This window comes from Corticium candelabrum, chromosome 10, assembly GCF_963422355.1.
Source record: "Corticium candelabrum chromosome 10, ooCorCand1.1, whole genome shotgun sequence".
Lineage (NCBI taxonomy): Eukaryota > Metazoa > Porifera > Homoscleromorpha > Homosclerophorida > Plakinidae > Corticium > Corticium candelabrum.
Window position 1 is genome coordinate 898824 of NC_085094.1, and position 15517 is coordinate 914340.

Below are 15517 nucleotides of genomic sequence, written 5' to 3' on the forward strand. Positions count from 1 at the left end.
CAGATTACACTGTGATACTTGGTTTAATATAAAAAAAACAGTGAAAACGACAAACACTACAGTACGTACTGTACAACTACACATACAGCTGTAAAGTATACTATGCCAGAAATCAAGGTCTCTATATGTACAGCTAGTAAATTACGTACATGCTTAAACACATGTTCACATCTGCTGCACCAACTGTCAACTCCTAAGAGGTTTTATTCCAAGTTTCGCTCGCAGCTGATTAGCTTGCTTTAATTCTTCATCTTCATCTTTGCTATCTTTGGCCTTCTTTTTCTTTTTCTTCTCCTTTTCTCCCCTTCTCTCCCTTCTTTCTTGAGGAGAACGTGATCGTGACTGAGATCTAGATCTAGATCTATGATGACGACTTCTGCGATGTCTCTCACTGTGATGCCTTCTTCTATCTCCAGAATATGACCGACTTCGTCGTCTTCTAAAATAGGGTGAAGGAGATCGACTGTAATGCCTAAAACAATTTTCAACAAAAATCTAGACTAATGACAATCATGAGTATGTGGCAAACACAACACCTTCGATGCTGTCTGGGTGAATCACTTCTGCTGTGATGATGTCGTCTCCTCCCATCTCTTCCCCTATCTCTGTCTCTGTGCCTTCGTTCAGCAGGAGAAGGAGATCGTTTATGACTAATTTCCTAACAGAGAACACATCACTTTTAACTGCCACTGACTGGTCATAAATAGACTCAACCTGTTGCACTTCTTCTTCATCCTCTTCAGAATCAATGTCTAGATCATCTTCTAATGCGGAAACCTACAATACAGATGATTCCAGTGTGCACAAATCATAATAGTTTTCAGTACTCTACTTCAACTGAACTAACTCAATACTATTAACAATGACCCACCTCAAAAGAGTCTGGTGCAGATGACTTATCAATCACAAATCATAAATAAAATTACGAGATCAATAATATCTGATTTGAAATTTACAATAGGTAACAAATTGTTCTTAATTGTTATGTTATGTCAGTTTGACAAAAAGGTACCAATTATGAATACAACTGCTGTCTTAGATGCCTACCTTTATACTTACATGTAATACAACTGCACTGAGCATCACATATAACGCACTCATACACCTTTCTTAGTCTCGCAAAGCCAGACCCTTCCCGCCAACATCCTGCTTGCCAAAAGGATGTAAGCGGGAAGGGTCTGGCTACGCGAGACTACACCTATATATTCCTTTCAATAAAAACATGGCATATTTCCTTTTAGTGAGATTCATGGTATATACCATATAAGATGACATATTGGCGGGAATATATTTTGGCGGTTTGCTAAAAATTGACAGAGAAATCATATTGGTGGATTTTATTTTGGTGGTTGGACATCATTGTTGGATAATTGATACCGTATATGTATGATATTCCCCACCCACTACAGCTGTGTTTGTGGCCATCACATCTTCATAGCTAAACTACTGGTCTCCAACTACTGTATTGATGAAGACTTGCCGTGTCAGCAGAAAGAACATATCACTCATGACTGTCCTGCTTCATCCATAGCTTCATGACCTTATTCTCATGTCTAACCTTCCTGTTAGACAAGGTCTAGACACAACAGATGGCAAGCAAGGGTTACCACTTTGTGGCCACATCACCAAGATCCCTAATCACGTGTGTGATAACGTCGGCATATCCCGGTGGCAAAATTAATGGCAGATTTTATACTGGTGCTCGCTGAAAAATCCGCCAATCCGCCAAAATAAATTCCCCGCCACTATTTCATCTTATATGATATATCTTTAAACATAGTATAGTTGACAATGAAACCAATTAAGTCCACACAACAGCAAACTTAAGAGCCAGAGTGTCAACATCAATGTTAGTATAAAGTAAAACATAATAGTTTCTGATCTAAGGATGAAGGTGGCTCTCTGCACAGACAGAGAGCACATTATCAGTAGTAATATAATGACATTTGTGAGACCTAGAGCCACTACTACTGTACCACCCCAACTAATGATGTCACTAAACAACAAAAAAGGTTAAAACTCCTACTTGAGTAGTAAAGCAATGGCTATGATGCACATAAACCAAAACAAGAGTCTAAATCAGTATGTAATGTATTTCATTTCCAATTAAACTAATAACGTTACTGCACTTTAACAATACTTTAATTTTTAGCACCAATTAGATAGTCAGCATTCTGCAAAGTACAAAATCTGCAAAACACAAGCTAGAAATTAAATTGCTGGACAATTCTCACAGCTTGTGATCAATTGCGTCTCACTGTACACTTTAGATGTACACAAAACAAAAAAATGTTTCTTTCCATTAGCTACATATATATATATATATATATATATATATATATATATATATATATATATATATATATATATATAAAGGAGAAGCGTCTGTATGTACATTTGTCTGTAAAAGCGGTTCTCAACAATGGTGACCCTGATCTCCACCAAAATTAGCTTGCGCACGCCAAATTTCCTGCCGATCAAACTCGCCTCCACTCGCACACAAATTTCCCTGAAACAGCACATCCGATCCCCACCAAATTTAAAATGCCTGTTCCTGACGTCATGATGATACGTGTGGAGCGTGTTGCTTATTGCAGCCAATGTCGAAAAGGCAAGATATTTTAGTATATCCGAGTCTTCAAAATATACGCCTATCTTGGTTTACCCTGTACGTGCGTCGAATAGCTACCCCATTTGATATGCCCGTTCACCGCAATGGCAGCAACATCTTCAAAGTGACGATGTCCAATGAGATTGTCAAATGGCTGCGAGACAAGACCTTGATTGCATGATATATACAGGTAAGTAACACGTGACTTCCCAGTTTCTGCTGCCCAGATACATGATCATTGCTGCTAATTTCTCGAAACGAGACACTTGGTTACATTTCCATTTGTCTCCAAAGTTTTCGGAGAGCAAACAGTGAGCTAATTCAAGATGAAAACGAGCTGCTAATTTCTCAGAATGGGACGCAATTATCATTTGTCTTCAACGGGATATGCTGCCTGGATATATATTCTGAACAAGATTTTCAAAACGGGGCACTCGGTCACATTTGATTTGTCTTCAACAGGATATAAACTAACAATCAATAATCTAATCAGCCCGGGCGAAGAACAAGATCTCATTTTCTTCTCAAGTGAAACAGATCACACTAACGAGTTTCAAACTGATGAATGCGATAGTAACTAACAATAAAGAAGAGGTGCCTGTCTGGGTGTGTATTGGTAAGTCAAAAAGGATGTCCAAAAAAGAGGAGTCGCAGCGCCACCAACTTTGCTTCACAAATGATACCACCTGATCCCCCCCCATATTTTCGCATCCTCTTCGGATCTTCACACACCTTCAGGGCTGCTCGGCCCCTCGAGTCTGCAAGAATATGGGAGAGGGTCAGGTGGTATTATTTGTGATGCCACATATATTACTGGAAATGGTTGGCAATTTGATCGCGCCCACTGGGTACTCATATGTGAAAATTGCACCCAATTAGCCAAAAAAACAGCATCTACAGTATATAGCCGCTGAATTGTGCGCCTACTGTCTATTAAGAAAGTTGCGCCTTTAGACAAATAGCATTTATAGCATATTGCCACAGAATTGTGTGCGTTGCCTGTTGGAGTGATACGAAATTGCACCCTATTAGACAAATAATCTAGTCTATTATATAATCACGTAATTGTCTGATCATGTTTCAGCAACTCAATGTGATCAGAGAGTCATCCTCGAAACCTGTTGGTTTAACAACGAGCAGAGATCTACAAAAGCAGGTCAAAGACATCGGGCTCGAGACTCGACTGCACATAGCAGAACTCTTGCAAAGCCAGAGACATGTAGATAAGAGACAAAGTCAACACGCTGTCAAACTGGGTGATATTCGGCACTGCCCGGAGTCGTCGACCAACCCTGCGCAGGTAAGTCGAATTGCAAAAATTTCACGAAGAGGTCAAAAAAGAGAACAAACTAGAAGGTCAACGAGAACGAGTGACCTTCCAATTCTTTCAAGGTGTAAAGGTAGTCTTACCGAAGGAATGATGGAGAATCTGACACCCCACACTCAGACGGCATTCTACCTCAACCACTCCTACACCTATCAAATTCAAAATATCAAAGGTGGTAGAGTGATGTTGTTTAGCAAAATCTATCCAGCAGCAAGAGAATGAATTGGTTCCAACAAGCCCGCGACTGGATATCCAAACAAGAAGAAAACCGACTCACCACAAACAAAATAGATCATCCCAACACCAAAGTAGGTGTTTGTACGATTTATAGACACAAGAAGCCCTACTCGACACAAGATCCCTACCCAAATGGCAGTGCCAGAAGAAGGGCCTCATTGATCTGGACATGGGGAATGACAACCTATGTTATTTCGCTGTCTTGCTCTACATCATTCTACAATAAGCAAAGCCTCGATGTACCCAAAACCAATCTACACAATTTCCAGATGAAATTCATTCATAGTCACTCCAAAATCACATTATGTCAATTCGAATTTGTACTTTGTCAGGTCAAATTCATACGTTGTCAGGTCAAGTTCATAAGTCAAATTGGCATTATGTCAAATCAAATTCATACAGTCATTTAAATTGGTCATTTGTCATTTCAAATTCATTCACAGTCATTTCAAATTGGTCAACTGTCAATTCAAATTCATTCACAGTCATTTCAAATCTGTCAAGAGTCATTTCAAATTCCCTACTGACGCATACATCTAGTCTATGTCAACTATACACACAACTTCAATTTACTGATTGACCACAATAGATTTACTGATTGATCACAATAGATTGAAACCGGACGTAGGTACACTCTATTCTGTAAACTGAGCAAATACACTGCATCACACAAATGATGTTCTAGCATTACAGTACATAATGAAACATAACACCAAGCTAATTAAGTCATCTCATATATCAATTTCCAAGAGAAAGATCACAACTGTCCATATTACATAAAGGTTGGCCAGAGCCTTTGACTAAACAACAGACAACTAGCAGTGAATCTAAAGTTGATTCAACCGCTTCTTTAGCAATTTCTTTCGTCATTTGACATCTACATGTGCGGACTGTGCCCGATGGGGTGTTTACAGAAAGCCTGTCTTCTTGAGACTGCCTTCGCGAATAGTCTAATTAGTAAACTACGTGAGGAGTTTGCTCAATAGCTTAACGCACATCCAAGTTGAAAATACTAACCAAACTACATGTACATAGGAGCAGTACAATCGACATCAATCTTCACAATAATTACCACGACACAGCAAATTTAAAATGACTCATGACAGATTTGAAATGACTGCATGTGAATGACTTTGAATTGACAGTTCACCAATTCGAAATGACTGTGAATACATTTGAAATAAAAAATGACAAATTTGAAAAGACTGTGAAGAAATTTAATTTGACATAATGCCAATTTGAAATGACAAAGTATGAACTTAAACTGACAACGTATGAATTTGAACTGACAAAGTACAGGTATGAATTTGAATTGACAAAACGCGAATTTGAAATGACTATGAACAAATTTGATCTGGAAATAGTGTAGAAAATCTCAACACTATCGAAAAACATTTCAAGTTAGGTATTCGAATGTACCAGCCAACCGAGCAAGTGTGGCAACTGACACGACAACACGCCCACTATCCCAACACGATAACCATAAGAATTTTCAAACAGCATGCCTTCTACATCAAAGATATCAAGAAGATAGCTGGTCTCTACGTGTGAGGGCATTGCTCTCAATCTTACAAAGTCTTCCATCTTCAACGACACGCAAATTGGTGTAACCAAGGCATCACGAAAATCATCTGCCCAGGTGACAAGGTAGACAAACTACAGTCGACCTACAAGAAAGCATTCTACCCTAAACAAAATGCGAGCAAAATCGCCACTCGTTGGCTCGAGTACGAGAGTCGAAAGCGTGGCGGACACATCCATCACACCCAATGCAGCCATGACAGTGAGTGCTGGATTGCAGGCGTCAATGGGATGGCCGGTCGAACCATATTCCAATTCCACGGCTGCTGCTGGCACAGATGTCCCAAACATCAACTCGACAAATGTTTGTACGAAGAAGAAACACTTGCACGAGACCAAACCATTCGAGACGCCAGATTCGATCTATGGTCATGTGAGAATGCAAGATGAGCCAAGCCGCCAAACATTTCCCAATCCCAGAACCAAAACAAAGAGTATCCACACACTATCGTGTATGACTTCAAAGCCTATCTCGACAAGAGACATGACCGCACACCCACAACGACACTAAATCTCGAGACCGAACACACACCTATCTCGGTCTCTACAGGCGATACGCTACAACCCTCCACCCATCTATGCAACGCTGACCCCAAACAACTCGTTGCAGACTTTATCAATGAGCTCCAGAGACAAGCAGAACATATACGAGAAGTTGTTCGTCAACAATATCTAGTATCTGCCCACCAAACAAAAAATCGAATCCAAGAGAGTTGCGACCAAGTCCCAGTGCTAGGGTTCAATTGTGGAAAATACGATATGAACCTCGTCCGAGAGCACTTGTTAGTAAGATCACCGACACAGCCAACAAGGTCAAGGTGGCCAAATGGGCCAACCAGACCATGTTCCTACTGACCCCAATTCCGATTCCGAGACGTATTGAACTACCTAGGGCCGAGTACGACAAATGGGTCAAAGCCTATGACTGTCAACTGCAGAAAAGCTAGTTCCCCTACAAGTTGTTCAACAGTCCCAACAAACTGCAATACCCTGGACTACCTGACTACTCATATTAGTACTCAAAACTAAAAACACCGGTAACTACTCACCCTCAAAGAATGGAAATCATGCAAGCGTACATTCCGAGAACGAGAGATGACCACCATTATCGATTGGTTGCAATAGTACGATCTCAAACGTCAAACACTTTGTAGAAGCACTCACCAAGATGAGAACTTTTATCATCAGTATGGGGTCAACATTTTGAAAGACGCCTTCTCGCTTCTGGGCATGTCCATACAGTTTCTACTCCAAAGCACTCATCAACAACACAAAGCACCAACATCTTTGCACCCAACAGCGAGGCCTATGACATGCTGAAAAACGCGGTCACTGGCGGTCCAGTCTGGTGTTCACGAGGTATCACGAGGTCGAAGTCAAGTCCATCAGATCCCATCAATACGACAACGCACGCCTTTGTCAAAAAAGTGTGGGATTCGATGCCAATGCCCTATACCTCTGGACAATGTCCAGTGAAATACCCTGCAGACCAGGGGAAGTCTGACACTACGACAAACCCCAGCGTGTCAAACCACTCATTAGCAAACTACCCGCAGGGAAATGGTTTGGTTTCGCAGAGATTGACATCTGACTCCCATCGCACCTTCCCGATAAATTTGCAGAGATCTGTCCCCTATTCCTCAATTAAGAGGTGGATGAAGCCGACGTCCCTCAAGACATGTTGGACTATCTACAACGCACGGGCAAAAAACGCATGACAAAGAAAAAGCTACTCAGCACCATGTCTGCCAACAAGATCCTCCTGTATGCTCCCATATTCCGATGGTACATCGAACACAGGCTAGAGGTCACTGCCATATATCGCACGATTGACTAAAACGCCAAGAAGATATTCAAGTGGTTTGTGAAACAGGTCACCGAGGCGAGAGGCACCAGAGATGTGAATAGAGAAAGGCCCTACTATTGACAGAAGTGTTCAAGCTGTCTGGTAACAGTGCCTACGACAAACTCATCAAAGCACTGGAACGCCAGACCAAAGCCACCTACACCAAAGACGAAAACGTCGTTTATTGAGCCATGAAAGCGCCTGGTTCAACGCCTCAGGGGACAAGGAAATTGGCGATGCCTACGAGCTCCAATCGTGAAAACCTCGGATCATGACCAGACGTGCCCTGCCCTTGCCCCTTCCAAGTGGGCATCGCAGTGTACCAACTCGCCACACTGAGGATGCTCAAGTTCTACTACGACTTCCTTGATAAGTACGTGGATCGTCAACAATTTGAGTTGATCCAGATGACACTGACAGTCTGTACATGACTCTATCTACCAAGACCCTAGACAAACCAGTGCAACCAGAACTGGTACAAGACTTTCAGAGTCGTCGCCAAGAATGGCTGGCTTGGAACTGATGGAGCAACTGCACTGCACGCCTGGCCTATTCAAACTAGAGTTGGATCGCGGGCCATTGCCCTCTGCAGCAAATGCTATAATGTGGACAATGGAGACAGTCAAAAGAACAAAGCCTCCACCAAAGGAATGAGCCAAAAAGCACAACAATATCACCTGGTGGCCCTACGTCTCAACTTTCCAAGGTCGAAACAACCATGCACAAAATTGAGGCTTCTGAATGGTGAGAGAATGTATGAAGACGTATCTGCAAGATAAACTCGATCTCAGTGCATATTATGACAAACGGCGAGTCTTGCCGGAAGGCATTCACACAGAACCCATATACTAGCCAATATCAAGCCAAGATACTTGATACCCTCGACCATCCTCTATGTATCCATTTCAAAATATGGTGTTGCAGTTGAGGGAAAGTATCATGTAGAGTCTCCTCAATATTGGAAACATACATGATGATCATCAGTCTGTGACATAGCAATAGATAGATCCACATATCGTCGTCCGTTCAGAGATACAGTTTGATGGTGAGTTTGAAAGACAACACTCAATTCTAACATTGATGATTTCCATTTGTCTTCGATGTTTTCGGAGAGCGAAAAGTAAGCTAATTCAAGACGGAAAACTCCCTGCTAATGTCTTGAAACGAGGCACTTGGTTATGTAAATTATCGTTTGTCTTCAACAGGATATACTGCCAAGATATATATTTCTGAAAGGGATATTTCGGATGGGACACTCGGTTACAATTTTATGTGTCTTCAACGGAATATAAACTAACAATCAATAATAATCAAATCAGCCCAGGCAGAGAACGGGCTCCCATTTTCTTCTCAATTGAAACAGCTCATACTAACGAGTTTCAAACTGATGAACAATCAATAATACAATCAGCACGGGCAAAGAACAAGATCTGTAACAACATATATTCTACTTTGAGATAATCGATCTCGGAACAGGATATCATTGAACTAACTCTGAACAAAATTTTTCATGAGAATTCTGTCCGAGTAAAAGGCATGTGAACGAGATATACTTAATGATAAATTCTCAAAACAAAATACTCATGCAACAATATAAATTTGCATACAACGTTCAATAAATTAACTTTATGAGAATTCTGTCCGTATCTGTTAATTCTATGAATCAGATATACTTCATGAATGCATACAAGAATACATTAATTAACTAGCAACTAATAATCTAATCTGTCAGTGCTGAGAACAGGTCAGTGAGCTAGTAGATAGATAGACAAAGCCTATGAAGTCCAAAACACACTACCAATAGTTTTCAGATGTTTTTGAAAGAGGAACCCTTTTGTGCAGATGCAAAGCATGTGAGCCATTCTAAATTCTTGCTGCAGCATACTGTCAGTTCCGTGCATCTACAAATACAATGCAGATGTGTGGGTGTGTGAAACCAAAACAAAATTTAAAAAATTCAAAATCTCCTGACCGATGACCAGATCTAAAGTGCAGAATTAGTATTACAGATCATAAAAAGACATTGCCATATTAATTAGGCAAAAGTATGCAAATGTAACAAACACGTGTAATAATCCATTGTTTAGGAATGCAACCGTTTCTGCATAAGTTAAAATAGAACATGACCACAAACTTTATTCTCAAATAAACTAAAATTACAATTTGATTAATGCTGAACTTTCACTGTACTGATACCGCAAACTAAAAAACTACGTAATACATTCATGTACAAACATGTAACACAGCCAACACATCTTACTCTTGGTTCCAACTGTTCTGTCTCCTCCAACACATGTCGATTCTAATAACAAGCATGAATCACATTACATCATTAATAATGTTAACAGTCCAGATTGACATCCCACAGCTCATCAAGTTCCTTCCATTTGTAATGTAAGCCAACAAATGAGCCATTTGCAAAATGCAAATGGTGGTACAGTACCAAACCTTCACAATCTGGACAGTGCCCTTATGATTCTATAATTATATACCTGAATTCGAGGAAGAATAATGTCACATGACCTTTCACCATGAAGCAAATCATCAACGAACTCATCCACATGTACCAACTCAAACTCTTCAAAAAAGCCAAAATTAAAATCTCTCTACAAGTCACAGCCTTGTGCCTAACTTCCTGCTCTTGTTTTTCGCTTCATCTTCCGATAGTCATTATAGAGTAGCTCCAGATACTTATAACAATCAGTGGCTGTTCCAGTTAAACGCATGTAGAATGCACCAAGAGCCCGAACATACCTAGAACAGATATTGTGTAAGAAAAGAAGTCAAAACTTTTAACAGCACTTGGTCATAATAATATACGTAAGCAAGTTACATAGGCTAAATACACTAGTATAAATGTTGCTATGTGCAGATAATTATAATATTATGGTATTTATGCCCATCTAGCTGCATGCCGATTTAAGCCAGGGATTACCAGGGTGCTGGTATACCCCGGGGTATCCTGGCATGCCGGAAAAAAGAGATGATTTGACCAACCTCCCTATAGACAGGACCCATAGGTATATGCTGCATCCGTTTTTAGATATTGATCTAACTAACATAAGTAAACACTAGGGCTGTGTTTCCACTAGCTGCACCATAAACTAGTTTAGCTTAAACGCGTTTAAAACTAAACCAGTTCAAGAAAGTGACTGTTTCCACTAGGAACTTGCACATCCAGGATGTGCAAAACAAACCATGTATGAACGCCTTATTTTGAAGTATTGGGCTGCTCTGTCGCCGAGTCAGAGCAACTGTTGGTTATCACTGATTCAGCATCTGCTAGTAGGAATTTGCATGATGATGACCAAGGACACCGTCTTCTTTCTTTCCGTAGTTTTCCTTTAGTTAACTACCCACTAAACCTACTTTGAAGTAGATTTAGGAAAGCGTTTTCGGTTTAAAATATAACTGGTTTAGTGCAGGTGGAAACAGGTCAATTCTTAAACCAGTTTAGCTTAAACTGCTAGTTAAACCGGTTTAAGCGCTAGTGGAAACGCGCCCCTAAGACATATACTTGTCTCATCTAGATGTAGTATATAATCAACCCCATAATGTTTGATTTTTCTGTCTTCGTCCTTCTCTTCTTCATTGGCTTCCTCCTCTTCCTGATCCGTCAGCCCTGTGTGTTCTTCTGCTTGTTCAAACTGTTCATCTGTTAGAAGGCATGTCATCACTGATGAGACACTCCACATTCTCTGACGACTTTCATTTGTTTCCACCAAGCTGGTCATACTTGCTTACCGCTAATAGATTGTCTATGACTTTATGTCACACTGCAAAATCCGTTTTCGATACCTTCTGGCCGTTCAACTTCTCTCTCTTCTAGCTGGGCTTTGGGAGAAGCTGCATTCTTTAGCAGATCAATGTCTGCCATCGAATTGAATTACAGAGCATGTGCAGTAGAAATACCATGCATGTGTAGTTGATTCCTCGCCATTACTGGCACTCCCTCGTGCTATACCGGCATGATGGTATCATTACCAGAGTCCGACAAGCAAGTTTCTGGTAATCCCCACTCATACCGGCATGCAGCTAAATGCGCGAAAATATGGTAGTACTAAGCTAATACTAATACATGTATGTTGTGATCAACCAGATCAGTCTGGTTTGTAAGGTCTCTCCTAAGCACCGGAAGCAAACCCTGCCTCAGAGATGCTTAGACAATCATGCTACAGAAACCTAATGCAAGTGTCATCTCAACAGCAGAGAAAGGATTTAGGCTGTCTAAACAGAAGACATCACTTTACGCAGCATCTGACTGAATCCAAAAGCACTAATTTCTGTAAGTGCTGCAGGTTGCGATGACCTGAGATTTTGTCCAGCCAACGTGCAATGCCTGCGTGCACTGTGCCCAATGCTCCCAACACCACTGGACCTCCCAGTGTCCGACACTGCCACATGCAGCTTACCTCCACCCATAAATCGCTGTACTTCGTCAAATTCTCAGCCTGTTTCCTAAGCTGATATCAATAAGAAGACAAGTGTTAGTCTTCTTATTTCTAAAACAGATGTCTGGACGACTGACACCGATCTTCCTAGCAGTAGGGATGGCTATATCCCACATCACAGTGATTTCGTCCATCTCCACAAGCCTTTCAGGATGATGCGGGTACCATCTGCTCTCCACTGGAACTCCAAAATGACAACAAATGTCCCAGTCATAGTGGATAATGGAGGCAACTTGATTGTGTCGATCAGTGTAGTCCATCAGTGCCAAGGCATTACAGCCTGCCACAATGTGGTCGACTGTCTCCTGGTCTGCACTGCACAAGCGGCAAGTGGGAATGACATCTCGATGCAGAATGTTACACTCATAATACCGAGTCCAAAGAGCTTGATCTTGAACAGCAACAACTAGTTCCTCGGTTGCAGCAGGAAGATTCGATGACTTCAGCCATCTGTAGGTTTCTTTCATGTCCATAGGTGGTTTCTCAGTGAAACGGTGATACTGACCGTGCATAGGTTTCTGCTCCAGGACTGTACACAAAGAGAACTGCTGCACATGTGAAATGTTTCACATCTGTCTGAGGCGCTTGCTCAAAGACACCATCACACAGGATGGTCCCACTTCTATGCAGGCTTTGCAACTTGTTGTCCCTAGCCAGACTCCCCTGCAGCTGTGCAGTAAACTGACAAGCCATGCGTCAGATCGAATGAGAAGACCTCCTAGCATCACACTCCTGTACCATTTGCATGAAGAGATCAAAGCCGCTAAAAAGGCAACAGTCCAGCCCCACAATACAAGACTGATATGCAAACTCAATCTGTTGTAATCCTCGACCGCAATAAGTGCACAAAGCATACAGCCGGTCAACATCTGCCGCAGGATAGTGGACACCATGCATAGGGAGAAGTTTCCAGGTCCGTTGATTTAGTTGATAGTCCACTAATGAATGACACCAATACCGTACGTGAGAACCGGCAGTGCAAACCCGTTGATGGCCAGAATCTTGTTCCGACCGTACAACTCGATCAGGAGAACCATCTTCACTCTACAAGAGTACTCACAACAGAACGTCTCCCGTATAGTGCTGTGCTGGATACCGCTACTCTCATCCACACTCAAATACTTGTAAACTTGACCTGGTTCCAGACAATTGATGATGTTAATTTTTTGTTACTAGGTGTCGTTATGCCAGCCAAGTGAGGTCTTTACCCCATCTGGGCACCCACCAACCCGGCAGGTAAGCCCAGCAGGGTACATGTTTCTGTGTAGTCCACATGGTGATCAATGACTAGCCAATTCGATATAGATTGCAGGCATTACGATGACGGCAAACTCAAAACAGCACACCTAGTGGATATCAATGACCACCATAAAAGCGCCGAACGTTAACAGATTCGCCAGACCACAGAAACTCTCCAACAGCTGAAACAAATCATAGTCTCATGGAAAAAGCTAGAGAAACGTGAGAAAGAAGACAGACAATTTTCAAATTTGCTGTTGTCACTGGGGTCTGAACCCCCAAACCATGGAGTGGTAGCCATTGTCGCTAACCACTAAGCCACTGCTATCATTACTACTATTATAGTATGTGTCGTGTTCAACCAGATCAGTCTGGTTTGTAATGTCTATTACAAGTACTGGAAGCAAACCCTGCTTCAGAAGTACTTAGACCATCACGGCTGTCTAGAAAGAACACATGACTTTACGAAGGATCCAAGTAGATCCCAGAAGCACTGTTTTCTGTAGTGCTGCAGGTTGTGATGACCTGGAATAATGTCCAGCCACCGTGCAATACCTGCATGCACTGTGTCCAAAGCTCCCAAGACCACCGGAACCACCAGAAGCACTGTTTTCTGTAAGTGCTGCAGGTTGTGATGACCTGGAATAATGTCCAGCCACTGTGCAATACCTGCGTGCACTGTGCCCAAAGCTCCCAAGACCACCAGAACCACCAGTGTTCAACAATGCCACATGCAGCTTATCTCCACTCGCAAGTCGCTGTACTTCGCCTACTTCTCAGCATGTTTCTTGCCAATGTTGCCATCAGCAGGACAGCTGATACCAATAAGAAGACAAGTGCTTGTCTTCTTATTTCTGAGACAGATGTCTGGACGATTGGCTTTGATCTTCTTGGCAGTGGGGATGGTGGTATCCCACATCATAGTAATGTCATCCGTCTCCACAAGCCTATCAGGATGATGCCGGTACCATCTGCTCTCCACTGGAACCCCAAAATTCGACAAACATTCCAGTGAATGATGAAGGCCACCTGATTGTGTCAATCAGTGTAGTCCATCGGTGCCAGAGCACTGCAGCCTGCCACAATGTGGCGGACTGTTTCCAGGCCTACACTGCACAATGTAGAATCATGCACTCATAGTACCGAGTCCGAAGAGCTTGGTCTTGAGCAGGAACAACCAGTCCCTCAGTTGCAGCAGGAACATTCGCTGCCTTTAGCCATCCGTAGGTCTCTTTCATGTCCACAGGCGGTTATATGTGTCATTATGCCCCTCCATGATTGGCAAGTGGGGTCTTTACCCCCATCTTGGCGCCCACCAACCCGGCAGGTGAGTCCAAAAGGGTAAATGTTTCTGTGTAGTCCACACGGCGATCAATGACTAGCCAATTCAATATAGATTGCAGGCATTACAGTGACCATAAACTCATGGACAGCACGCCTAATGGATATCAATGACCACCAGGAAAGCACTGAACGTCATCGTCAACGGACCGTTCGCAAGACCACAGAAACTCCCCAACGACTGAAACGAGTCATAGTCTCATGGATAAAGCTAGAGAAACATGAGAAAGAAAGACAGACAAGTTTCATAATTTACTGTCGTCACTGGGGTTTGAACCCCCAAACCATGAAGTGATATTATGTCATGCTCAACCAGATCAGTCTGGTTTGTAAAGTCTATTACAAGTACCGGAAGCAAACCTATTATTATTATTATTATTATTATTATTATTGCTGTTGTTGTTGTTATTGTATGCTACCACCATTTACTATTAGCTATGGCAAGCACCAATGTCTATGCTAACTTACGACTGACTTGTAATCTTCGTTCTTGATGAATTCAATAACAATATCTTTGTCTGGTTGTATCTGCAGCATCTTTTGTGCTAAACATATGAAAGGCGTCGGCTGAATACTGCCACCATACACACCGCCAATATGATCCAATTCTAACGCCTTGTCAACCAGCAATTCAGCTGCACAAACGATTAACACGTACAAACCAAATCTTCACAGCAATATTGCAAGGTGCACGTGTACAGTGTGTACAACCTGAAATCTAAATTAACTCAAACCCACCTGTTAGAGCAAAACAGTGTTCTTTCCAGTACTTGCTCTCATAGATTCGTGATCTTATAATCTTCTCAACTAGATACTGAGGATTCGTTCCTTTCACAGAATGAGCATACTTCATCGTACGGTTCGCCATGTTGAGACGTCTATGT

General features: G+C 41.9%; 1 protein-coding gene across 1 annotated transcript; it reads right to left on the reverse strand.

Moving 5' to 3' along the window:
* Positions 1–4: 4 nt before the first annotated feature.
* Positions 5–15510, reverse strand: LOC134186177 (pre-mRNA-splicing factor 38A-like). Its single transcript, XM_062654096.1, has 8 exons — positions 15372–15510; positions 15109–15268; positions 10235–10356; positions 10095–10180; positions 9863–9904; positions 715–777; positions 537–658; positions 5–472 (listed from the first exon to the last, which is right to left on the reverse strand). Exons 1-8 carry the CDS (start codon positions 15499–15501, stop codon positions 187–189), a joined length of 1011 nt encoding a protein of 336 aa, XP_062510080.1. The 5' UTR covers positions 15502–15510; the 3' UTR covers positions 5–186.
* Positions 15511–15517: the final 7 nt, after the last annotated feature.

Coding starts and splice junctions, on each gene's coding strand:
- LOC134186177 (XM_062654096.1), bottom strand. CDS start 15,501: ATGGCGAACCGTACGATGAAGTATGCTCATTCTGTGAAAGGAACGAAT. Junction 15,269..15,371: donor ACACTGTTTTGCTCTAACAG/GTGGGTTTGAGT, acceptor TCGTTTGTGCAG/CTGAATTGCTGGTTGACAAG. Junction 473..536: donor TCACCCAGACAGCATCGAAG/GTGTTGTGTTTG, acceptor AAATTGTTTTAG/GCATTACAGTCGATCTCCTT.